Here is a 27,914-nt window from a genome sequence, read left to right on the forward strand (position 1 = left end):
CGACAAAAATCGAAAAGTTGATCATATGATTGTCAGTGGGTTGGTCTGGTTTTGCGAAGTTCACTCGTTCATTTAATTTTTCTAAACTATATCTTGATATTATTCCTTTCTGAGGAAATATGGCAAGTCAGACACAGGGAATTCAGCAATTGTTGGCTGCTGAAAAAAGAGCTGCAGAAAAAGTATCCGATGCCCGTAAACGTAAGTACATTTTTATGAAAAAACGAATCACAAGGTTTCCTTTGAATAAATAATCTAGGGTGCTGTTTAATGTTTCTCGTAGTTTACAAAAAGAAATTAATCTTTTATTAGATTTTTGTTTACGAATTTAGTATTTTTAGCTTCAATTTACGTATTTTAATTTTATGTAGGTTTTAAATCGAGTTTTAAGATGTATAATAAAACTACCTTCTTTTTGATTAGGTAAAGCAAGGAGGCTGAAGCAAGCAAAAGAAGAGGCTCAAGATGAAATCGAAAAATACCGCAAAGAACGTGAGCGTCAATTCCGTGAATTTGAGGCCAAGCATATGGGGTCGAAAGAGGACGTTGCAGCAAAAATCGATGCCGACACCAAAATTAGAATTGCTGAAATGAACAGATTAGTACAGGGACAGAAGGAAAAGGTAATTACTTTTGTTTAATATTATAAATAATATAATGTCATATGACTATATTTTATGTAATAATGTTGATTATAAATGAGTACTGAAATTTTTTGTTTAGGTAATTGAAGACATTTTGGCTTTGGTATATGACATCAAACCAGAAATCCACAAGAACTATCGCCAATAAAAAGATATAACCTGCATTTACTTAAATTTTGCATTTAGGCACTAAAGTGTATATGTAGATACTTAATGTATTATAAATTGTTCATTCCATTTTTAATGTATATTCAAAGTATTTCTTGTTCTGATTTAAGATGTTTATCTTTTTGAAATCTTCACATTTCTGTAATGGTGCATTTGATGCCTTGCTAGACAAAGAGTTTAAACCAAGGTTTGTTATAAATGTTGTATTTCTGATTTTTTTCAGACAAATAAAACTATATAAATATTTAGGTTGCTTTTTTTTATTAAATATTCTAAATTTTATAAAATAAAATAGTTAAAAACACTGGTCAGTGAGGTGGTTATAAGCTTCTTCAGACAATAGAAACACCATATTTTCACATTATGAAGTATGACAAAGTAAAATGAATACTGGCAAAGAATTGTTAACAGTTATAATAATGTATTCTACCACTTTATGCTCATATTAAGTTTTCTTAACTTAATAGCGGTTCCAAAAATGTTGTCCCAAGCCACACTACTGATTCCAAAACCTGCAATTTAAATAATGTACTATTAATACCTCCAATAGTCCCAAACTTCAGCAATAAATGGATCTAAAATATGCGAAAAAGAGTAATAAAATGCTCATAAGATTTTTAAGCTTTCATTAAATATAGTAAGCAGCTTTGAATAAAAAGATTTTTATTGATAGTTGAAAAGAAACCAGTGCGCTATAAATTTAAAAATATCCAAGGAACCATCGATTTATACGTCCGGTGTATATCTGGTTGTATAAAAGCCTTAATTTCTGTTAATATTTTGTTAAAATCTTAACATAATTTGACATAATGAAACGTTAGACCAGGGAGTTATAATATGAATACGTATTATTATTTTTTCTATATATTAAGGGGTATTCAACACACTCAAACATATCCAACAAAGTAGCATGGTGTATTTTATAAGTAGATATTTTGTTATCTAAAAAGTATCTGAAATCTGAAATATATAGGTGGCTATGGTGGCTATATTGTAATCCAAACATTTTTTTAGTTCAGCTTTTTATTCTTCTTGTCATTTACCTTTTTATGATATTAATTTTTAACGGTCGGTGTTATGAAAAGTTCTATTTGGAGAATTATTCGAGAAACTATATATTCGTAAACGAATTAAATCTTTAGTTTTAACATTTCAAATCGATATTTAATTAACCTTCCGCATATAAATACCTACCGCTATCGTGATGTGCAAAGTGATGTTGATTGTGGTACCTCTTCAGATGATAAAAATAGCTGTTCTCTTTTGGAGCACCATAATGTAAGTAAAAGTGAATCATGTCGTATATTAAATATCCTGAAAAACATAATATAGTACCTATTAAAAGAAATCTATGAATTATTTTTGTAAATTGTAACAAATTAATGAACATATTAGCACAGATATTAGACCGGAGGCAGGAGATATAATTTAAGTAATGAATAAGTGCGCGTTATATATAGAATCTACGTCATAATAGTTAGTGATTTGAATTATTAGTGGATCAAGTCAGGGACGACTATATTAGAAAAAAATAAAGTTCTTGATTGGATTGGATACATCTTGTTATCAAAATGTATTAGTCTAAAGACACTAAAGGTGCGTCCACTATACTCGCGAGCAGGCTGAACGACCACGTAAAACACGAACACGAAAGACATGGTAAGAAGTCAATGGGGATAAAAGATAAAAGGGACGCTTCGTAGCCGTGCGAGCATACCTATTTTAAGGCGGTTTGAAGCGCTCGAGTTGTTTGCGTTGTTTGTCTAGTTTTTAGTTTCGTTTCATTCATAGGATCCGTTATTTAATGCAGTATGATGTATGATGATGTAGAGTGAGTGGGAGGGCGGGGGCTAATCATTGCGACTTTAAAGATCTATTATGTCCCCCTTTATAACCCATCATACATGAGGATTTTCCCGTTGAAGGGAGGACTAGGTATTTCTCATCCTTCTCTGACAACAGATGTTCTTCCTCCGAGGGTATACACCCTGATTCCACGGTTGGGGTTTGGCCCTCCGTACCCTTCACAGTCGAGGAACTTGTTTCCGGCTGAGGTACACGCACAGAACAGATACAAATTTGTATCTGTTCTGTGGTACACGCACAGAACAGATACAAATTTGTATCTGTTCTGTGGTACACGTAAGATGGAAGCTGGACGATCTGTCTCCATTTTCTCCACCTCTTTAGCTTGGTTAGGACTTGGTTAGCTTTAGACCTGATACTAGTGTTGTCCCGAATCTATAACAGATAATATATATCCCTCTTTCTCTATTGCCTCCTTGGAGTTGAGATCAATTATCAATATATTATATTATTGAAATATTATCTTATTGTGAGGATCTGACCATGACCTTCCCCCCTCGAGTTGATGACTCGCCTACTCGATGTCCCTGATGCATTGGAGTTCTGAGCCTGGCCTATAAGGCTCAGCAGGTAGGTGGTGTGCCTTTCCACTTGCCCCTCGGCAGATAGACTGTGATGGCCGCCTTTTTTGGGATGTTTTCTCCCTTCACTGCAACCAGTCCCGGTCCTTGCCAATTCTTAAGCTTAGCATTTCGACCAACCAATCCACCGATTCTTGAGATACACAATCTATGAGGAGCATGCACACCCGAAAGTGTATCGCCGCAAAACGTAGCTGACCCACATGTTGTGGACTGTTGCGTTGAAATCTGCTCGCCACTTTGTCGGTGGTCAGTGCAACCTCTCTGGGTAATCCTTTGGCAGCACCGCCATTTTCACTTATCCAGCAATAGTGGCATAGCTGGTGATACGTCCCTGCTTGCCTCTCGTAGTGTTGGACGGCCCCATTCTGGCTTTTTTCTCGCCTTGTCGGAGAAGAGGTGAAAGGTTTTTCCTCCCTCTCTTATCCTTTGGTGGGGATGGTCTAGGTTGTTTGTTGGTTCCTCTACTCTCCCCTTTTTTAGGGAGTGTTTTCGCTTTTTCTTCCTCTGGAACAAGTTCTTCGTGGAGCAGTCGGAGGTATTTCCGTACTTCTGCTCCGCTAAGACCTACTCTCAGCAGAGCGTCTAATAATCCACCTGGTTGACACAGGCCGGGTAGACTAAATGGTAGCTTGTGTTGTCTAGTAGTTTCCAGACCCTTACTAGAGGAGGTGGTAGCTTGTGTGCCACTTGTGGAGGCTGGTTTCAGAAGTGTCAGCAGTCTCTCCTGTTGAGGAACCTCGAAGGGGAATTTGCATTAATAATATTCCTAGTGTTTCTAGGGGGTTTCCCCACAGCATCACCGGTGGTTTTTATTATGCTTGATTTCATATTGATCCCACGAGTAGTTAGGGTTAGTCGACCCACTTCTACAGAGCCTAGAATGTAGAAGTAAGGGGTGAATACAATGGGGTGTGCCTTTTGGTGCCCAAGGTTGAGACCAGAAGAAGCTAGTGTTCTATCTAGCCATGCATCTCTTTGACCTGGTCCCGCCATCGTAGGATTTTTTTTTTATGACCCTCTCCCATCACACGCTCTATCCGTGAGACATGACAGTAGAGTGCGCATTGTTTGACAGATAGGATAATCTCATCCAGCATCGTTATACGTCTTGGTGCAATTCCTTGACCTATTTGATCCAAATAAAGTACCAGAGGAAATTCCCCCTAGCACTTGACTAGGAGCTTCCCCACGAACAATCTCGCATCTCCTTAAGGAAGGCTGTATGATTATACTACCATGATTATTCTTATTTTTTTGTTTAGTTACAAATAATTGTTTTTTGTTGAATCACGACAAACAGAAATGCAAATAACGCAACCTCAATTAGAAGCAATAGCGCGAGCAGGATCAAGAGCAATGCTGACGCATCTTAAGAGCTAGCAACGTTTTCGAGAGAGAACTTTAAGAAAGCTGCATTTCGATTCTGTAAACATATTCTCTTTCTAGTGACTCATCAATCGCGTAAAAATATCATAAGCCAGGCAAGAAATGTCTTGCTATGGAGCTTACAGAATTGTACTGCTGGTTCTTTAATATATCTTTTGCTATGCTCTCTTGAACAGCGCGCGGTCCAACTGACTACCGGTACACGTTGCGTTTACTACTACGCATCATATCTGTAATAAAGGATGACCCATCTTTGAGTGTTTTATGGTATTTCTCGTTTTATGGTATTTTCTCGTTTTATGGTATTTCTCGTTATTAACGAGTTGAGAGAGAATGATGCAGTTTTCACATTACTTTGCTGCTTTTTTTATGAAACTAATATAAGCACCTTAAATTTGATAATTAATTTTAATTAAATAAAATAAGTTTGGTATCTCACGAGCTATTTGCAGTAATCCATATGACGAGGTTCTGTTTTAATCTTAAACCGAGTACAGACCTGACGAATATAACCATTCATTCGTATTATAGCCATTCGCACCTCGCACCATTGCTACCCGCTCGCAGCGAGTAGCATGATACATTTGAACGAATCTGTTTCTTTGGCTAAACATTTTTACTATCCAAACTCCAAACTCTTTCCCCGTCCTGAATTTTTACCGATACGTCCACACTGCAATGTTTTCAATCATTTGTAGCTCGCATTTTCTTTTATCTATTCACTTTTACCGTCAGAAGATGGAAAACATTCGTTCGCGCTGAAACCATTTGTCGTGACTTAATTCGCTGCGAATGCACGTCTACACCACATAAATATTTCCTCGCGAATGCGACCGAATGCGAAGAAATGGTAACATTCGTCAGGTCTGTGCTCGGCTTTATATTTAGCTAAAAATTGTTTGAAAGGCATGGTTTCTTGTTTAGAGCCAATAAATCGTCTACCTCACACCTCACATCTTTGTTACTGTAAACTAATAATAAATAATAATACAATATGATCGAAAAACAACAGCAATGAAGATTGCTGTAATTTTATGTGCAAAATTGTATAAGGAATATTATCGATTGTCATTTAGAACATTTTCATTGATTATTTTTCGGCCTAATATGCGGCAATTTTCAATGACTCAAGAATACAACTTAACAAGTATAGCTAGAGACGTGAGAAATATAAAATAACACGCGACCGGTGCTATCCCCAAGTCTCTTCCTATATTTGTACAACTGTACATGGGCATGTAACACCCATATACGGGCTTTTGGCTGCAGCAGAATTTGTTCGTTAGACGCCATCATTTTGGAGCCTACGGATGAGTAACCACCTCGTCAACAGCTACAATTTTAGCGATTTTAAATAATTTGTTGTGTGTAGTGAACATTGTATAAACTTTATTACAGTGGTGAAGTGTTCAGCCTTTCAAGTGTAAAAGCCGCAACGATAAAAAAAGCCAGGAGTTGCGTTTCATAAGTAAATAAACAGTCCACTACACCTTTTTAGCGTTTTCTTATTGAATTTGGTAATTATTTTTCTGATACTATATGTACTTGATATGTGCTATACGTCGATACTAGTTTTATATCTTTTGTTAACATTTTAATACGTTTTTTCTTAATTAATTAGTATGATACCACCGCCTACATCATAGGCGTAGTCAAAACATTTATCAAAAATATAAATATCCCTTCAAGCAGCTAAGTTAAGAAAAATATATGGCCACGGCACTGTTTGGAGCCATGGTAACAATTTGGTCTCGGGTGATATATATATGACCTTGTATTCTTTAGTTATTGGTAATTTTATTGTGTAATAAGCTATAAGCGATACCAATTAAACTTTTATTTACTTAATCGAGGGCGCGATTTTAAATTCATTGTTGGCAATCATGGACACATTTGGCGTCGGGCTGATTAACTTGAATTTAATTTCCCACTGGGGATTTCCGATGTCGGTGGCAGCTCTGCTCTAAAAAATGTCAAGTTGCCAGATTTATTTATTTATTTCTTGACATTGCCATTCGTTTCGACACTTTAGTTTTGTATTACGTGTTTTTGGTTTAAATGAATTGTGTTGTGATACTTTAAGCTTAAAAATTTTTACTAGCAGACCTTGCAGTCGAACATTGTTCTTTTTAGAACCCCTTTTAGTGCGAAGTGAACAAGATAGCTTATTAGCCGTTGCAAAAAACTCATCGCAACCTTATTAGAATATTTTGAATGGGAAAACAGTAGTAATCGGCCTTTATGTCCCTTAAGTACTGTTAAGGAGGAGAATTTTGTTGATGTAAATATAACTGTTTATACATTTATAATTTATTTATTTTTGTTTCCTAAAATATTTTTATTAATATTATTTTGATTAAAATATGTAAAAGTGGGCAACGCTGTACCGGTCAAGCTTAATCACGTGACTAAAAGTTTATTTGGTATGAACTATAATTAATTTGTTTCTAAAATATATTATACCTAAAAGTGCTCCAGATAAAGTCAAAATTGATACAGACTCTGGAATTAAAACTGCAGCAATTTTATATAAAACTACGGCAATAATGGCAGCAGGAACTGGGGGAAATACCAATCTTCTCGTGTCAAAAGGCACCTAAAAAATTAAATTATTTATTTGATATTATGTAGTAAGGATCACGAGAGTTTCACTCGCGTTTTGACTTTTTACACATCGCGTATGAATGTCATTTTAATAGAAATATTTCCTACAGTAGATACAAATGCGGCGTTATAATAGCTTTTGGAATTAATTTTTTGGTTTTATTTACAATGATTCTTATATATCTTTTCGATATTCGATAGTACCGAATTATTACGTTAAAATATACCGTATGATTGAATAAAAACGGCGTCAGCAATGGCTATGAAATGAAGATCGCTGTCATTTTATATGTAAAATTATATGGGAAATGTCATCGATCGTCATTTCCAAGCCAACTGGACGCCGTTTTTTTTTCGATCATACGGTACTAATTACACTAACTTAATAATAAACAATATGCTACAAATAGTAAATAGAAATGGGTAAAATAATTTTCGAAATCAATTTTTAATTATTAATAGTATCTAAAAAATATGTTTCATTACTTTGTGATGCAATCCATGAATTGCAAAGTGTAAATAGATCATAACTTTGGATTTTCCCGAAGGCTCCATATGGAAAACCCATCTGTGGAGGGAGTATTCTAGAAAACTCCATAATATAATTCCTAAACCTATATGTAAGACTATGTTGGCAGTGGGTGATGGATCTGAAATAATATAATATTATTTAGAAATTTACATTTACTATGTATCTCATTCTATCTACTGTATGTTTGAAAAAAAAACTATGATTTTTTTTTCGATTGTCTAGCAATTTGTTAATAATAATTTATGTTTTTAATCAAGTATAAAGTCAAAAGTATACTATACAAGATGTCCCAGAAATAAGTGCATGTATTTTAAGGGGTGGTAGATCTCGATAAGAGAAACATATTTTCTCTTTATCGTCTTTTAAATAAGTCCAAAATAACGAAGTTATTTTACTTTGAAAATTTCCAAAAAAAATGATTTTTTGCTAAAATTTTGACAACCACTGAATCTTTTCTGGATTTTCTTTCTTGTAAATTTAATATAATACCTATGCTGCCATATTATCAAGAAATTATGTTTTTTAACTAAAAACTAAAAAAAAATCCTTAAATTTTTTCAAAAAATTTCGAATTTTCAATTTTTTTTTTGCGAAAAAAACATCATAGGCGTGTTTCTCGGATTGGACTACACTACCAGTTAAAATACTTGCACTTATTTCAGGGACACCCTGTATATATTATTTTAAATAACCAATTTTTTTAATGATATATTTATTCAAAGAAGGAAATATTCTGATAAATATAATGAATAATTTGTTTTTATTAATAATCTATTATTTTTCTAGAAGACTAAATACTCACTATGCGTAGATTTTATATATCTCTCGGATCCATATATAATTAAATAACTTATCACTGGTATCCATATTAAGGGCACAACATACCAAGGTGTGATTGTTAAGTTCTCTAACATTGGATTGCCGAACAGCCGTAGTTCTCTGTCGACAGGCGATATAACCCATTCTTTATAATTAATCCCTAGATTTCCTACTTGACTCAGCATGGGTTCATTCCAATTTACGAGTTTCTAAAAATATATCTCTTAATATACAAAAAAACTAAATTAGAGTTGTCTAATTATTGTAATATAGATAATTTTATGAATAAAAATTAGCTAAAAACAATAGTCTAATAACGTATGATCGAAAAAAATTGCATCCAGTTGGCTGGGAAATGATGATCGATGAAATATCATCGATCATCATTCTGCGTGAATCATCAATTTACGGGAAATGTCCCAAATTCAACTTTACATATAAAATGTAGCGATCTTTATTTCATAGCCATCGCTGACGCCGTTTTTTTTTCGATCATACGGTACTATCGTTGATTTAAGAAATAAGAAGATGCGCAACCTTATGAGCGATTTCGTGGCACAAAACCTGTCCGAGATGTAGTTGGCATTACCGTCAGTCTGTCCGAGATTTAAGATTTAGTTTAGCTCTGCCCCGCTGCGCGCTGATAGTTGTTTACAGCGCAGCCGATAAAGAATACTGTACTGTAGTTGTATTTTCAGTCGACAGAGTGAGTGGTTGCCGGACATGTTGTTGCCAGAACTACTCATAAATTTTTACTCGTAGATTTACGGATTTTGGGTACAGTACGTTAATAATACGGATTTTCAATTTATTAAACAATTTAATATTATATGATTAAACAAAGAACGGCAATCTCAGAAACAATACAGGTGGGTCTTCATTAAGTGCAAATATTTCTTTGGTGTGGTATATTTCTACCCCGGAAACAGATCTAAGATGTTTTCTCGCGAAATTTTTTTTGAAAAATTTTGAATTTTTTGAAAACATTTTTGGAGATGTTTTTTTAATTTTTAGTTAAGAACATAAAATCTTAATAATATGGCAACATAGGTAGTAGATTAAATATACAAGAAAGAAAACCCAGAAAAGATCCAGCGATACTCAAAATGTAGGCCAAAGTTATATTTTTTTTAAATTTTCGAAGTAAAATATCTCGGTTAATTTGGACTTGTTTGAAAACAAAAAAATCAAGAGAATAATTGATTTTTTATTTGGGACACCCTCTATATTTTTAATTAACTGAAAAGAATTTAAAATTACCTTTCCAAAAATACAGCACACTTGTCAAACACTTGATATTTTGTTATAATCCCCTTCGAAATACAGAATTTTTAAAAGTTCGCCACTTTTAACTAGTAGGCTTTGGACCCCTTATTGATGATATGCCCTTAATGGAACTCGAAAACTTATTTTTCCAGCAAGACGACACACCGCCTCTGAACGCTGAAGTTATCAGCAAATTTTTGCAGCTAATTTCAAGAATAATTGAATAGCTAACCAAAATCCCAGCCGTTACTTAGTGCCCATGGATCTAATCCTATGAATATATTTGCGGAAGAATAAAGGTTCCTTATTCTTCCGTATAATCTAGACAAGAATTAAAAATACTTAGGAGTTAAAAGAGGGTATTGTTCACCTCTACTGAGTTAATGAATTCCGCGAGAAATGTTCAAAAACTGCCCCGTCTGTCCATAAACAGAAGACGGTCGATATGTCGAACACTTGTAGCAAAATCTCGTGTCTTGGTTTGCTATTTATTTTTATTGTTATTACAGTTCGTCTGCTGGATCTGTGTCTATGAAAGGAATGCGGACAAAAAACATTTAAATAAACAGCAATATATTTTAGACGTCGACTTGAAGAGTACGTCACCGCAAATCGCTCCGTCCACTTATTTTATTGGCTACTTGCAAATTTGTCGAATTTTTATTGATGGGACGCGTCGTCTAATTTTTTACGAAAAACATCGAGAGAATATCGTTTCCTCTCTCACGGATACCCCGTAGCCACAGAACGGACAGACGTACTGTAGATATAGTTTAAATATGTTGATGTTGGTTAAATATATTTTAAATTGCTATAAAATTCTGCATCTCTTATAGCAAATATTATTTTCGTTTTAATTGATGCTCACAGCTAGAATTTTTTTGCATTACAGCCGGTGCCGTTCAAAGCCTACTTATTTAAAGCGGGCGAATTTTTATATACTCGATATCTCGAAGAGGAATCGAGTAAAATATCAAGTGTGTTATATTTTTGGAAAGGTAATTTTAAATTATTTTCAATAAATTAAAAATATACAGGGTGTCCCATATAAAAAATCAAATTTTCTGTTGATAATTCTTAAATTATTAATTTAAAAAAAAATTATACTTAAACCATTAAATTCTACTTAAAAAAGTGCTTTGGAAATGTTTTCATAAAAATCTAAAATTTTCCATAGCAAAAAAGTTACAGCGATTTGTTAAAAATGCATATTTTTGAAAAACACCCCGTAACTCCGAAACGGTAACAGATATAGATATGCGGTTTTCACCTTCATGTTTTTGACAAAAAATGAGCTCCAAACACCGATATTAGTTTTTGTCTATCTCCTATATAAAAGGGTGTTTTCATTTAAAAGCGTCGAATTTGACCCACCCTGTACAGTTCATACCAAATAAACTTTTAGCCACATGATTAAGCTTGACCGGTACAGCGTTGCCCACTTTTATATATTTTCTTTTATCAAAATATTTTAGGAAACAACTTTTATCAAAATATTTTGGGGACGCGGGACTTTTGGATCAAAATCGGTACTGTCCCGACCAAATCTGGATGGGTGGCAACCCTGCCGCTTTCTCGTTCAAGATATTCTAGTAAGTTGCGATCATAGACAAACTAACAAAAGCAAGACTTTTCAAAGGATTGAGGAAGTCGAATTATTGTTTTTGCGCTGGCCAGTTGAGTCAGAAATCATCGCGCAGTCGCACTCGTCAAACCTAACCTAAATAAAACGAAAAACGTTTTTGCCTTGAACCATCCTTGAACGAACTGTTGAATTCCTGATTTTGCGTTTTGTTTGGTTATTACTATTATTTTATTAGCGTACAAAACGAAAACAAATAATTTAATACATTTTCCATTTATGAAGAACATAATAATTACTGTGATTATACATATTATTGTGATTACATCGCTAACGTAGACAAAACGAAGGTCCTACAAATTGACTGTAAGTTATAAGAATCTTTATCTTTTTAATCTTTTTATGATTTGAATTTTCGTGCTTTATATTTTATAATAGACTCGAAATGTTAATATTTTTGCAAATTCTTGTGAAAATGTGAAGTTTATGTTTTTGTTTTATATTTGAAAAAGTTTTATATTTTTAAGATGTTTCTTGTTGTTCCTATTATTAATATTATAATATACATAATTATTTTTTTGTACCTTTTGAAGAATAATGCTTTTATTTCGTTTACCATAACTGTTTTTTTTATCATCTTTTTTGTTATTTTAATAAGAGAAATACGTTTTCGTTTATTTAACTTTTGTTTTTATATCTGTTATGTCCAGAAATTATTGTTTATTTTACCGATGGAAATAAATTTATTTGATTTTAATAAACGCTTTTTAATTAAACATCCTTGTCTAAAAGGCTACTACAAAATACACAATCCATAAGTAAACCGTCCTCGTCTAAAAGGCCAGTTGACGCAAGCGCGGTAATAAACTCTTATCAAACTTGTTACCGTTTTGCAGTACAGCGTTGACGCGTCTTGCTTTTGTTAGTTTGTCTATGGTTGCGATGAGTTTTTTACGGCTATTAATCTATCTTGTACCACTTCACACTAAAATATGTTCTAAAAAGAACAATGTTCGACTGCAAGGTCTGCTAGTAAACATTAGTAAACAAGTATCACAACACTATTTATTTAAATCAAATACAAAACTAAAGTGTCAAAACGAATGACAATGTCAGGAAATAAATAAATAAATCAACCAAATTTGACATTTTTATAGCCTTGAGAGTTACCACCTGTATCCCCAGCGCGAAACGTAAATTCCGGTTAGTCTGTAAACATGGCAACAATGAATTTATAAATCGCGCCCTCGATTATGTAACTAAAAGTTTAATTGGTATGAAATATATATACATCAGCATCACTTGTACGTATGAAAACACGTATAAAACAGGATATTTTCACTATAAAATATTTCAAAAATCAAAGTTATATACATCGGCATCAGTAGTACGTATTACATGTATTTAAGAGAACGAAAGAATGTAATAGCATAGTGTTCCTCGTGATGAATGATAATTTATTAAAGTAATTAAAGATATGAAACTCTACTAACTTCTAAGTCTTCGTCATCTTGTCCCTTACTCGTTCTTTTACCATTCTTGTTATATTCTTGGAATAAATAATATGCCGCTTTGGAGTGTTTGGTGTCTTGCATCCGTTTGGAAACATCTTTTTCCTTGTAGGGCTTTAAATAATTAATTCCCCCTGGGTGATTGTTTAAAAAACCATATATGTTATATTCTTCTTTGTCGTGTCGCACATCAAAGGAGCCATTTTCTTTCATTTTCCTGCGGAAAAAAATATAATTCTGTTTACTTTCTGCTTGTTATATGTTGTTGGACTGAATTTCGATCCGAAAAAAAAAACGAAGAGCATAATTGGATATAAACAAAGACAGATGTAAAAAAATATAATTCAATGACAGTGTTTGTGCTTTATTTAAATATTGTTATTAATGTGACAAGGCACAGTTTTTGTACGAATTTCCTGATGTTTGACGAACTTGCGGTAATAAATTGCTTTTTAAAAAATTATAGATGCATGCGATCAGCCAATCGATCTATAGGGTACACCGTAAATTATCTAAAAGTATTCTGTATAACTTTTGTAAACCATACAGTGCGTTACATTTTAGAGAGGGTCTTATTTTTATTTCCATTTCTATATGAATTTTGTTGTTGTTAAACTTTCTTGAAAAGTTGTTATTGCAATATAATAAAGTGATGAATGCCAGCCATTTTTGGTCAAAACAACATCACACTTAGTGGTCAGAGGCTGGAGTTACATGTAGGGAACTACAGTATGTCCCTGGATTGCAAGAGGAAACACTTTTTTATTATTGCCATTTTGGGAGAAATGCATTCTTCATAAAAAAATTTATTTGCTCTAAAATGGTTAATACCGTTAATACTTTTCCAAATTTCCATACCGTTTTAGAGGAAATGAAAAAACATGAAAATATGGTTGATTTTTTTTCAAATCTTTTTCAAATTTTTATAAAACTTTTTGCATTGTATTGTTAATAAGATATATTAAAAAGTTTATAAAAACACATATACAAATGCATACATTACAAGATGGCTCCGTATTCCGGAAAAGCTCTGTATCAGGATTCCTATTTGAAATTTTCACTCCAAACCTTTTACAAAATATGTGGTTAATGGTAGTTCACATTTCAAAAATATTTTTATAGATATACAGGGTGAGTCAAATATATATCTATATTTGTTAGTTCAGTGAATTTCCTATAAAATTCCGGTTCCAAAAATACCTTAATACCAATTATGACCACGTCCATAAGGACGCCAATTTAAACGTCTAAGAACCTTCGTTTGAGAACTTCTAGTCGAGACAATCGACTTATTGTAAGTTTATCGCTAAGAAACCGCCGTTTATCAGCATTTCAAATTGATAATGAATTGCACTTAAGGAACGTACATATTAACTAACGGACTATAAGAAGAAGATTAAATGAAGAAAATCTTATGTCAAGAAGGCCTACTTCGGGACCAGAACTTACTAGATGTGTTGACTAGGCCCAAAAGCAAAGGTATGGTCTTAATGTAAAAATTACGAAAAAATGTTAGTGTCTTCTTCAAAAGCGAATATTTCCAACAAAAATCAAGCTAATGAGATAACCAAAAACAAACCATCGAGAAAGGATGTATCTAGATGATAAAATTATTTTTAAATTTCTTGCTGTTTTAACATATTCCACAGGGTGTTTTAAACTTTCACCAAAATATCAGCATTTTGTTTTCCCTCGTATAATTAACAGATGGGGAGTTTCATTAAGAAATTTCATTTAATTTAGAAAAATATACTAAAAAGTCAAATAATTTGGCTACACACTGCTTAAAAAATCATCAAAATCGGCCCATTAAAACAAAATATATTAACCTTTAAAATACATCAAAGTTTTAATTAAGGTGCCCAATTTCGTGCCGGTGAATGTATTTCAAAAACTATACATTTTAGTTACATACTTTTCTAATGAAACAAACCTTTATTTTTTTACTAGAATCCAAAAATCAGCTAATATATATAGGGTGTTCCATTACAAAAAACATAACTTTGATGTGTAACTTTTTTTGGGGACACCCTGTAGAAGAAAATGCTTTAAATTGACTTACATAAGCTAACAAAATTTCATTTCAATACAAAGTTTTGTTCTCCTTGCCAAAACCGCGTCGTATATGACGCGCAACCCTGTATAATTCGATTTCACTCAAAATTTCAATGATTAGAATATAAGCAGAATAGGTATAGCTTATGCATTAGATTTATTTATTTCTATTATAAATTTACGTAGAAAAGGAATTAAAAAAATAAAAAATTAAGAAGAAAATAATTAAGAATTTACTAAAATAAAAAATTAAAAGCAACAAAAAAAAGTGGGTAAACATTTTAGTATTTTATCTATAAAACACAATACAGAAGATTTCACATTCATACATTCACAGTAATTGAATTCCGAGGTAAAAGTCTCTGGGCACTCCACTATAAAACGGTATGGAAATTTGGAATAGTATAAACGGGATTAACTATTTTAGAACAAGTAAAACATTTATGATGAATGCATTTTTCTCAAAATGTCAACGATAAAAAAGTTTTTCCTCTTGTAAAGACAATCCGGGGACATACTGTATATTAGAAAAAACAAAAATTTAAATAAGTCTGTTTTTATTCGGAATACAGTAACCAAACATTGACGTTTTTAAAACCTCTTGTATAAAAAATCAATGCAGAAGCCCTTATATGGTGCAATATTACGGGCGAATTATATTTTTTTTCAGGATGTGACACTGTCAAAAACAACATTTTTTTGAAAATTTTAACGTCCTCTGTTAAACCAACCTTTTTTTAGCCATACGCGGATATGAGATTTTTCCTTAAATAAGTTTTTAGTAAGTGTTAATGTTAGCTATGTCCTGGTAGCAAATACGGGAGCATCGTGTATATCTGAAAAGTCCAAGTGCAAATTCTCTCAGAAAGGTATTTAGCTGGCATCTTATTTTTTAATTAATTAATTTAACCTTGCATTAATTTAAAATAATTGATTATGTATTATTATGCTCGTGATATTGATGTAATTATTACTAGTTATATTATTTTGCAGAATTTAAACAATTTTGTAAATCTTACTCAAGGATGTATAAATTTAGATTTTATCATATACACCGCATATTACATTTATAAGGGAAACCATAAATAGATTTAAGTTGTTTAACAAATCTGATATTTTCAGTTCATTTTATTGCAAGTTAGTATGTTAGATTTAAACAATATATTATTTTACTAGCGTGTACTCAACGCGAACGAAGTCGCGGGTATTATTAATTGGGTATTTGGGTATTATTATTAATAATTTGTAATGGTGATGATAAAGCAAAGCAAGAATTTCCATTAACATACAAACTGGATAAAAGTTTCTCACATTTATGTCAGCATGAGAAAAAACAATATGGCGATATTATTATATAACTTGATAATATTTGAGGGGTAGTTTCATCTCGTTGGAATTTGACTTTCGAAAAATCCGTTTGCCAAAAATAAGCTTTTTACGTCAAGCAGTTTAAGCAGAATCGTGGTTTGGTCAATTAATCAATTACTCAACTTTTTGGAACACCCTGTATGATTTTTTAGAAAATTTAAAAAAATTTAAAAAAACAAAATAAATTATGCGTGTCCAAGCGTTTTCCCGAAAGACTAACCGTTTTTTAAATAACAAATATTGTAATATTTGAAGGACGTTTTCACCCTCTTGGAATTTGAGATTCGAGAAACCCCTCCTCATCGAACCTCTACATCCCACAGTCAATCCGTTTGCCAAAAATCAGCTTTAAACGTCAAGCAGTTTAAGCAGAATTGTGATTACTTAATGGCCATATTTTATAAAACACCTTGTATAAATTCTTAAAAAATCTTAAAATATATAAAACAACAAATTAAAATATACATGTTTAAGAGTTTTTCCGAAAAATTCACCGGTTTTTAAATAAAAAAAAATATTCTATTATTTGAGGAGTGGTTTCACCCCCTTAGAATTCGAGTTTCAAAAAATCCCTTCTTATCGAACCTCTACACCCTAAAGTCAATCCGTTTTCCAAAAATCAGCTTTTTACGTCAAGCTCTTTAACCTTGTTTATATTACAAGTACTTTAAGCAGGATCGTGATTTTGACAATGACCAGATTTTTCGAAACACCCTGTATACATTTTTAAAAAATCTTAAAATATGTAAAAAAAGAATATAAAATATACGTGTTTAAGCGTTAATATTGTAATATTCCACCCCCCTTTTTCCCCCTTAGGGGATGAATTTTAAAAAATCCTTTCTTATCTCACGTAATACATAAAAGGAACAAAAATGTGCCCCTGTGCAAAATTTTAGCTTTCTAGGGTCAAGGATTTGGTCTGGGCGTTGATGAGTCAGTGATGAATCAGGACATCATTTAGTATCATCCACGCAATTAGATTTGTGGCAAGTATTTTCTAATTGCATGGATGATTTTTGTCAACTTACTTGTGAGATATTTCTTATACTATTAACTTTGACCACTAACTAACAAGATTTCCTTCGCTATATTTATTTTTTAGTAGAAAAATTGCCTCACATTTTAGCTATCAGTTAAAAATATACAGGGTTGTTCACGCTATTCGACACGGAGTATTGTAGCCAACTGATTACATTTGTGGAAATTATGAGTGATGGGATTGTTGATGGACCACTAAAGCTACACTTTAAAATTATTTGCAAAACGTACAGAGTGTCCCAAATAAATAAAAAATATCAAAGTTTTATTTTTTTAAATGGAACACTCTGTATATTATTATATTTTTAGTTTGTACGATTAAAATAAACGTAATTTAATTAAGAGTTACCGCACTTTAATCTTTCCGTTTTTGAAATATTTACGGTTTTGTGAAAAAGCAATAACAATTTTAATGCCTATATTTCTCTAGATATATTTATGTTTTTAAAACCAAATATTGTACTGAAGTTTTTGTATTTACTAGATTTTGTGTTGCAATAATAAAAATAATACTACCTCATACAGAGTGTCTATAAATTTATTTTAAATAATTATTAGCTTTAAACTGTAATAACTTGTTTAATTTAAATGGACCTGTATATACCCTGTATATTTTACGTGAATCACATGAGGATGAGGTACTGTATGCAAAATTTTATGCTATATCCAATAATGTAAAGAAAAATTGGTGGTAAAATTTAAAAAAAATTAAAGCTTTATCATAATTTTTCTCGGGACACCCTGTATACAACAAAATATTTTATAGGATATGCACCATTTTAAACCATACAACATCTGTATAGAACTTTTTTTCATATCTTTGTCAACAACGACGATATTGACTTTCTCGCATTAATGCGCCTCACTGTCTATTTTCCAAAGAGGCGCCTAGTGGCAGTAAATCTTTTTATATTTCTTTTTAGGAACTTTTTTTAGTTATTATTTATTACAGTTATGAAGATTTTAGAACACATTTATTCAGAAAAATGTCTTAAGTTAGAAATTTTGCATAATTGCTGAATGTCCAGCAAATTGCATTGGGTCAATTCACTGTGCGGCGCGGCGCGGCGGCTCGACGCGACGTAACGGTGACGGGACGTTACAGTGCGAGAATGGCGCCATATGCGTCACTTTAGTCATATATTATTTGAGTATGCCTAATAAGTATATTTTCAGAGAAATTTTATCTCTGTCATTAGATTATTTCTAGAAAAACAACGTAATAATCCTGTAGATGCAGATAAGAATTTCTTTATTGTATAATAAATTTTTTAAATACCCAATTTAGCCAGTTAACGGTGATTCAATATTAAACTAAAAAAAATCCGTGTCATACATATTAGAATTTGTACTTTTTGATACATCTAGATGTAAAAATGATAAGAAATCGATTTTGCACATTGACAGTAAGACTATATTAGGCAATATCTAATATCGATAAAAGAATTAATATATTGGAACAACTTTTATCAACTTGTTTTGGTAAATTAATATTATAGGTTTCAAGGAATTTATTGTATGACTTACTGAGAATAAATAAAATAAAATCTAAAGAAATATTAGGTTCTTAATAGATTTCGACTAGTAACAAGTAAATAAGATGCATTTTGCATTTCGTTAAAAATATGCATGCAGGCGCCTTAAATGAAAGTTAACTTAAGTTTTAAATATCCTATAAAAATCATAATACGATATAAGATTTTACAAAATTTGAGTGCATTGGTAGCGGATATTTTAAATATATTTTTAGTAAGTTCAAATATCACATCCGATATTCATTTGTTATGTCTAAAATGATAAAATAGTGATCTAATTGGATTGCAAATAAAGGTATAATGTAGAGTGGGTGTTACTGCTATCACAGACAATTGTCAATAGTTATTAATTTACTGTATTTCTTATATTAATTTATGTACGTTTTTAAAACGAATTAAGTTTGGTTTATTTTTATCATAGCTTATTAAACATTACAGATTGGGGTTGGAACCTTTGGTGCTACAACAGCAAAATTAAACACTAAATTACCACAATACACCAAAACACTTTTACTTTTACCCTTGTTTATATATTCTTTTTACACTGGACGCGCGTTTCGCTAACCATGTTAGATCATCGGCAGATGATTAAAACTAGTTTCAGTTTTAATCATCTGCTGATGATGTTGATGGGGTGATTTAGTGTTTTATTTGGCAGTTTATTAAAATTTAAGTACATTTAAAAATTTCAATTAACATATTAGTACTTATTAGGTTATTTTCAATTAGTAGGAAAAATCAGTTTTTTAATACAGGGTATCACTTAAATAGGTGCAAGTATTTTAAGGGGTGCAGTGGGGTGGTCTTAAGCCACTGTGGTATACAAACTCCAATTACTTTAAAGGAATTTTTATAAAGCTTTTTCCATTCTATTTTGAATAAGATATTATTTAGATTCGTTGCTTTTATATACTTTAGTTTTTAAATAAACACACATAGGACACGGAAAATGTCAGTAGGACACAGTAGTGCACACAGGGCTGGGAAATGCCAGTACCGAAAGTACCAGGAATTCCCGGTTCTTTTGAGACATCAAAGAACCGGGACTCGAAGTTATTAACTCTCGGTTCTTCCCGGTTTTTCACTCTGTAGAAAAGTGAAAATCGCATTTAATTTTTTTTTTCAAAATTTTAAAATGCAAAAATATGTACAACTTAACAAGTATAGCTAGAGACGCGAGAAATATAAAATAACACACGACCGGTGTTATCCCCAAGTCTCTTCCTATATTTGTACAACTGTAGCTCTTTAAAAACATTTGATCAGTAATGTAAATTTTCTTTAATTATTTTTTTTAACGCGTATTTCTGTAATACTACTAGATTATGTCATTATACGACTTTTTTGTACTTACTTGTTAAATTATTCCAGAAATAATATAATAAATAAAGAAAAACTAAATTTCATTACTTTTTTCACCGATTTAACACTTTTAATTCACCATTTTTTTTTCAAAAAAGAAAATATCAAGTAGTATTTAGTTGGCGTTTGTACAATAAGTTATTACCTATAACTCAAATAAAGCGTGAAGATTAGGCATTTCGACAGTTTATCTAATCTACCTGACAGATAAAATAATTAGATAATATTTTTCTAGTAGGAGTGAGTGAATATTTCAATTATTACGATTACGCATCTATTTTAACGAGGGTTTTCAACGATATATGCTCATATATAAATATGTGTGTATATTATGTACATAATGACTAATACGTGAATTTGTTACGTGTTTTCTTCGGCTCTAGTTTCGGCGGAAAGGTTTTTTGGAGAAACACTTTAGTTTTGAAGCACTTTCGGTTTTTAAATTTATACATATTTTTTTCATTTTTCTAATAAATCTATATCAAATAGGTACTAAAAAATATGTTGACGATACCTTCAGAATCTGGAATGATACCCATAACAGCAGCAATGGAAGTCATTGTTATTGATATGCCATTGCGATAATGATCAGAATGGCCATTGAGAGTGACCTTACTCACTTCTCTGTAGTATAGCGCAACAAAAAGAATTGGAACAGAGAGAAACGTTTGTTCATCAGTTAAAAGAACATACCATAATATGGTATACTGATGTTTCCAAAATCAAAACAGGAACAGAGATATTTGGGCCGAAAACTAAATACTTCGAACCAATGGGCACCTACCTCACCATCATTCAGGCAGAAATCTACACTATCGAAAGATGCGTAGGTACAACTTATCTTAGAAAAGAATAGAAGAAATATCTATCTTATCCGATAGGCAAGCAGCCTTAAAAGCGATCATCTCAGTAACAACTATTAGTAAGAAATTAGGCAAAGAAAGTAAAGTATTCCTATTCTGGCTGTTAGCCCACCTCAAGGATACTATAGAGATAAGGATAGTTCGATTCCTATCTTCCTGCACTGTCAGTTTTTTTTACGTCATCTACTGACCGAGTTGAAGTTGGCGCTAAAGATTTTTGACAGTGACAGTTACTTTTGCATTTGACGGACGAGCGCACAGTGCGTTGGAAGATAAATTTAGCGGGACAAAAGGGCTTTTAGCGTTTGGTTAGAAATAAGCCAAAAAATGTGTACTGATAAGAATAAATAGTAGACATTCCAATTGATACAAAAATGCATGAATATTCTTTGTATTTCGATACATTTTTATCAACCAAATTTGGTCGTTTTCTGCTCAGCAAGGCAGATATCATACGAAAACAAAATATTTACAAGTGCTTATGCATTTTATTAGAAAGCCAAATTATGTTGAAGATTGCCAAAGGTATGTACTTTTCTACTGTACGTATATTATTTGTTAAAATCCTTCGTGCCTTTCTTCTGCAGATATCAAACTTTCACTTTTTTTTCAAATATCGATATATTGAATGATGTAGATCCTTTGAGTTACCAATAGTTACCAACACAGGTAGTCACAGTCACAGGAAGTTCAAGCTTAACAGGTGCATGCTCAAAAAGATTCATTTCAATTGGATAGTATAAAAACAAAACAACTCCATCAAAAGGCACTGAGTTTAAAAAATTGTCTTAGATACTTACTATATATGAATTTACAATTACCGAGTGTTAAACACAAAAATAGAGTAAAACGCATTTTTTAAGAATTTTTGACAGCAGAAATATAACTTGGCTAAGAAACCCATAGAAATTAAAGACATATATATTTTATGATTTTCCCGTATTATTAAAAGTACAAACAACTGAAATGTGAAGCTAAAGTAATAAACATAAATAATTATTTTCAACGCAACTGCAAACCTTGAATGTACAGGGTGGGTCAAATTCGACGCTTTTAAAGGAAAACACCCTTTTCAATAGGAGATAAACAAAAACTAATATCGGTGTCTGGAGCTGAATTTTAATCAAAAACATGATGGTGAAAACCGCACATCGATATATGTTACCGTTTATGAGTTCCGGGGTGTTTTTCAAAAATGTGCATTTTTAACAAATCGCTGTATCTTTTTTGCTATGGAAAATTTTGTATTTTCGTGAAAACATTTCTAGAGCATCTTTTTACGTAGAATTTAACGGTCAAGTATAATTTTTTTAAAAATAATAATTTAAGATTTAAGATTTTAAGATTTTAAGAAGTTATTAACAGAAAAATTGATTTTTTATTTGGGACACCCTGTATATTTTTAATTAAGTAAAAAGAACTTAAAATTACCTTTCCAAAAATATAGCACACTTAATATTTTGTTATAATCCCCTTCGAAATACAGAATTTTTTAAAGTTCGCTACTTTTAACTAGTAGGCTTTGGACCCCTTATTGCCCTTAATGGAACTCGAAAACATATTTTTCCAGCAAGACGACGCACCGTCTCAGAACGCTGAAGTTATCGGCAAATTTTTGCAGCCAATTTCGAGAATAATTGAATAGCTAACCAAGACCCCAGTCGTTGGCCGCCGAGGCCGCCGAACTTAGCGCCTGTTATGCTTAGTGGATTTTTATCTTTCCGGAAGAATAAAGGTTCTTAGTTTTAAATTGCCCGTCTAGTATCTTTCACCCCCACTGAGTTAATGAATTCAATGAGAAATGTTCAAAAACGGTCTCGTCTGTCCATAAAGCTGCGCCCTCACTGAGTCGACACTGTCGATCGACCCTGTCTATCGACGCTGTCGACTTGGTGTGTACGTGGCAATCGACGGTGTCGATCGACAGAATTAATCGATCGACATGTCGATTTGTTTTCCGTCGTCCGTCGGTAGACATCAAGGAACAGTCGATCGACATTAGTGTGTGGACCTGTTTTCGACGTTCGACATTCGAAAAACTGTTATACACAATGACGTCTTGGCTAGTTGACATCGTAGTCGTGCTTTTTCGTTGAAGAAATGGAATGGCAGCAAGATAAAGTCATAGCCTTTATTGAGGCATACAAACTGAAAAAGAATATATTGGATTCTAAAATCAAAAACTATAAGAACAGAAACTTGAGGCATGATGCCCTTATGGAAATTGCTAATCAATTTAACATCGATAAGCAAGCGGTAGAACAAAAAATAAAAAATCTTCAGAGTCAATTTGCAAGAGAAGTGAAAAAATAAAGGAGAGCAAGAATTCTGGCACTGGTACGGAGGATGTGTTGTGTATGCAAGTAAATGGTTAGCTTTTGAAAGTTTGAAATTGGCGATAATAATATATGCGGCACAAGCAACTATTGCGTCATCTACGTCAGACATGTTGATTTCGACTAATCGACAAAAATTTCTGTCAATTTGGTGTGTATGTATGTGTGTATGTATGTGACCATGTCGATAGACAGTGTCGACTCAGTGAGGACGCAGCTTAACAAAAGACGGTCGACATGTCGAACACCTGTAGCAAAATCTCATGACTTGGTTTGCGATTAATTTTTATTGTTATGAGATATAGTTTAACTGTGTTGATGCTGTTAAATATAGTTTAAATTATTATAAAAGTCCCCATCTCTCATTGCAAATATTATTTTCGTTTTAATAGCTGCTTACAACTAGAATTTTTCTGCATTACAGACGGCGGCGTTCAAAGCCTACTTATTCAAAGTGGGGGAATTTTTAAAAACTCTATATCTCGAAGAGGAATCGCGCAAAATATCAACTATGCTATATTTTTGGAAAGGTAATTTTAGGTTCTTTTCACTTAATTAAAAATATATAGGGTGTCCCATATAAAAAATCAAATTTTCTGAGGATAATTCTTAAATTATTAATTTAAAAAAAAATATACTTAAACCGTTAAATTCTATGTAAAAAGGTGCGTTGAGAATGTTTTCACAAAAATACAAAATTTTCCATAGCAAAAAAGTTACAGCGATTTGTTAAAAATGCACATTTTTGAAAAACAAACGTAACCCCGAAACTGCAACAGATATCGATGTGCGGTTTTCACCATCATGTTTTTGATAAAAATTGAGCTCCAGACACCGATATTAGTTTTCGTCTATCTTCTATAGAAAAAGGCATTTCCCTTTAAAAGCTTCCAATTTGACCCACCCTGTACATAACTTTTTCAAATACAGCTCATGCTAATACAGGATCTGCATTTGCCGCACATGGATCGTGCACATTTGAGTCATGAGGTTTTTGTTTTTTGTCATTTCTTCATTGACATATGGTTGCTATACAGGGTGGCGCCTCTCATACGCCGCGGTAGCTCCAAGGAGAACGGTAGTTTATATCGAAATGAAATTTTGGCAGCGTATATAGGTTAACTGAAAGCATTTTATAAAAATATATAAAATTATACAGAGTGTCTCCAAAAAAAGTTACACATCAAAGTTGTGTTTTTTCTAATGGAACATCATATATATTAACTGATTTTCGGATTCCAGGAAAAAAATAAAGATGAGTTTTATTAAAGAAGCATATACCTAAAATCTCTCTCATCTTTTGTGAAAATGATGAGTAAATTTTAAATTTCGAGAATAGCTACCTAAATTTTAGTTGACCTTGTACAGCCTGATATTTAATTACAGTAACCATTGTATGTTAAACCAAATTGAAATTTGACTCGAAAAGTAATACAGGGTGGGACAAAATTAATATGGAACATTAGTCACTTTTAAAAGCAAGTTACTCCTTTATTTTAAATGGAACACACAGTATATTTTTCCGGTGTTCAATAGGGAATTTATAAATCTTAAAAATATTACTAAGGCTGTCTACCCCTCAGACAAAGATTTTTCTAGATATTTTAATCTTTATTGTAATCTTTAATCTTTATAATTTAAAAAAATCTAGGTGGCTGTGTGATATTTATTTTGTTAATTTAACAAAAATTAAAGATTGTAGAGTAAAATTCTCTACGGTAATAAAAAGATAGACGTTTAAAACATATTTTAATATTACAAAATTAAAACTAAATATAAACCTATAATTATGTGACAAAAATTAGCTAAATGAAATCAAATGCTCAAAATGTTTGCTTTCCTGTTAACTGCATAAAATAATTGTCTTTTCAAAAGGATCTTTTCATTTTAAAAGGCATATGTTGAGTTCTACCTCGAAAGGCAGCTACAATAATTTCTTTCATGTTGTCGATAATAGTTGGTCCAATTTTGTAAACTGTCTTTAACATATCCCCATAAAAAAAACAGACTAGATAAATCAGGAGTATTTAAGTATTCTATTAATTGGTGAATGCACACTGCAGATTTTTTTATATAATAAAGATCTATTCAGATCAAATCGTGTAAATGTAAATATCTAGGAAAATCTTTGTTTGAAGGGTAGGCAACCTTAATAGCATTTTGAAGAGACATGAATTCTCAATTGAACGTCGGAATAATATTCTGGGTATTCCATTTAAAATAAAAGAGTAACATGCTTTTAAAGGCGACCAATGTTCAATATTAATTGTGTCTAACCCTGTATAACTTTTTGAACCACGTTTCAATTTGATTTAAAGTACATTAGTTAATTTATAATTCATGACTCACTGGTCATACGTTTGACCGAAACGTTGTGAAAACATTCCAAAATTAAAGACAATTTAAATTATATTAAAAAAAATCCTTAGTGAAAAAAACATCAATTTTATAATTCATGACTAACTGGTCATACGTTTGACCGAAACGTTGTGAAAACATTACAAAATTAAAGACAATTTAAATTATATTAAAAAAAAATCCTTATTAAAAAAAACATCAATTTTATAATTCATGACAGGTATTATTGTTTATGTATTATCTTTAGTAAGAAATTTATAATTATATCTCAAATATATATTTTCTTCCTCATGACATCATAGTAAACTGAATTAATCTTTGATAGAACCTTGATGCTCCCATAATTAGGACATTTATTTCAGGTACTATCGTTTTAGGTAAATTACTGTAGCAAATATTGACTTCGAATTTACAGATACTGATAAGGGTAACGCTTTTTGGAAAATCTTTTTGGCAATAATGATATATAATCTTGTCACGTACTTGAAGAACCTAAAGATATGTATATGTTTTTGTTTTCAAGTTTGGCACTTAAGTATTAAAATTCAATAAAGCAATGACATCTAAATAAAGCAATAAACAAATTATTCAGAAAATATTTTTTGCTAATTTATTGCATCTTTATTTATTAAGAAAATTTACAATTTATTTGTCTTTATTATTAAAAAATATATTGATCTTTTCTTTCACTGCCATTGAATGTACCTTTATCGGATATAGCAAACTGTAAATGCTTATTAAGTGTAATTATAAATAATAATTGTTAGCTGCAACTGTCGCCTCTTTAACCAAGGCTAAATGAAAATTAGAACAATTAAAATAAATAAAACTTCTACTTTTTTATCCGAAAAAATACGTTTTTTGATAATGATTGTATCACTTTCTTTATAAATTTCAAATAATTTTATTTTGTATTAAACGTATTAAACATTAAATAAAATTTTTAATGTTACGGAAAACGCATATCTTAAACTAAAAATAGAATACAATGTTGTATTAAATTGAAAATATTTATTGATAAATTTATTGGAAATTTGTGTGTAATGTTATAATGGAATTCATACCATAAAATATATAATTATTAATAAATTCAGAACTTAGTTATTAACCAGTAATCATAAGTTTTTTTGGTATATTTTACAAATATTTATAATAAGCAAAATATAATATTAATTAAATTTTTAGATTTTTTATATAATTTTTTGATTTTGATTAAATATTTTTAAATGTTTAAATATTATTGTATTTATTATTTATTCTCAGGAAAATCCTAATTGGTTCCTGTGACATTTATTCGGTTTGTTTTTTCCTTATTCAATTCATTTTTATACATAAGAATTACAAAGATGCCAATTTTTGCCTTGATCAGAAATCCAAAAAATTATAAACATTGAAAATAAGAAATAATAGTATTTTAGTGTATAATAACTTAAATTCTTTAGAACAAGAATACAATATGATCGAAAAAAAAACGGCGTCAGCGATGGCTATGAAATGAAGATTGCTGTCATTTTATATGTAGATTTATATGGGAAATGTCATCGATCGTCATTTCCCAGCCAACTGGACGCCGTTTTTTTTTCGATTATATGGTATAATATTGAATTTGTCAAGAACTCATATTAACGTCAGTCATTATATCATATTAATAATAATAATTTACCGTAATTTGTTTTCAGTTATCTAATTACTTGTTTTAGTTTCTTTTTGTTTTTGCAAAATACCGAAAATTAGGACTGGTAAAAAACAATGTTGAATACAATATGCACGTTTAAGCCAACTTAATTATACTCATTTATAATTAACACATTATTTTAAATAATATGCATTAACAATTCATCAAACTTACCATTAAACCAGGCATATCATTTTGAATTTTAACTATTATATTCTTTTAAAATACTAAATGTAAAGTTGCACAATACACTTTTTAACAAAACGAACGAACCCTAAGCACTTTCATCAGTAGTTTCTAGACACTAAATTGATTTTTTCTCAAATGTTTATGTATGAAACATTGGGATTGGAAAATTA

At 31.5% G+C, this 27,914-nt stretch overlaps 2 protein-coding genes across 3 annotated transcripts; one reads left to right on the top strand and one right to left on the bottom strand.

Moving 5' to 3' along the window:
• On the top strand, nt 1-1,058 carry LOC115874203 (V-type proton ATPase subunit G). Its single transcript, XM_030889299.1, has 3 exons — nt 1-201; nt 424-623; nt 724-1,058. The coding sequence occupies exons 1-3, from the start codon at nt 120-122 to the stop codon at nt 790-792; spliced, it is 351 nt and encodes a 116-aa protein (XP_030745159.1). The 5' UTR covers nt 1-119; the 3' UTR covers nt 793-1,058.
• Nucleotides 1,055-27,914, bottom strand: LOC115874201 (fatty acid 2-hydroxylase). 2 transcript variants are annotated; one of them, XM_030889298.1, is made up of 7 exons: nt 27,730-27,914; nt 12,945-13,179; nt 8,587-8,812; nt 7,739-7,902; nt 7,112-7,244; nt 2,007-2,126; nt 1,055-1,324 (listed from the first exon to the last, which is right to left on the bottom strand). In XM_030889298.1, the coding sequence occupies exons 2-7, from the start codon at nt 13,173-13,175 to the stop codon at nt 1,239-1,241; spliced, it is 960 nt and encodes a 319-aa protein (XP_030745158.1). In that variant the 5' UTR covers nt 13,176-13,179; nt 27,730-27,914; the 3' UTR covers nt 1,055-1,238. The 2 variants fall into 2 exon arrangements, with proteins under 2 accessions (XP_030745158.1, XP_030745157.1); XM_030889297.1 differs by lacking the exon at nt 27,730-27,914 and adding an exon at nt 20,316-20,493.

The sequence above is a fragment of the Sitophilus oryzae genome, unplaced genomic scaffold, assembly GCF_002938485.1.
Source record: "Sitophilus oryzae breed Bouriz unplaced genomic scaffold, Soryzae_2.0 scaffold_1242_pilon_pilon, whole genome shotgun sequence".
In the NCBI taxonomy this organism is placed as follows: domain Eukaryota; kingdom Metazoa; phylum Arthropoda; class Insecta; order Coleoptera; family Curculionidae; genus Sitophilus; species Sitophilus oryzae.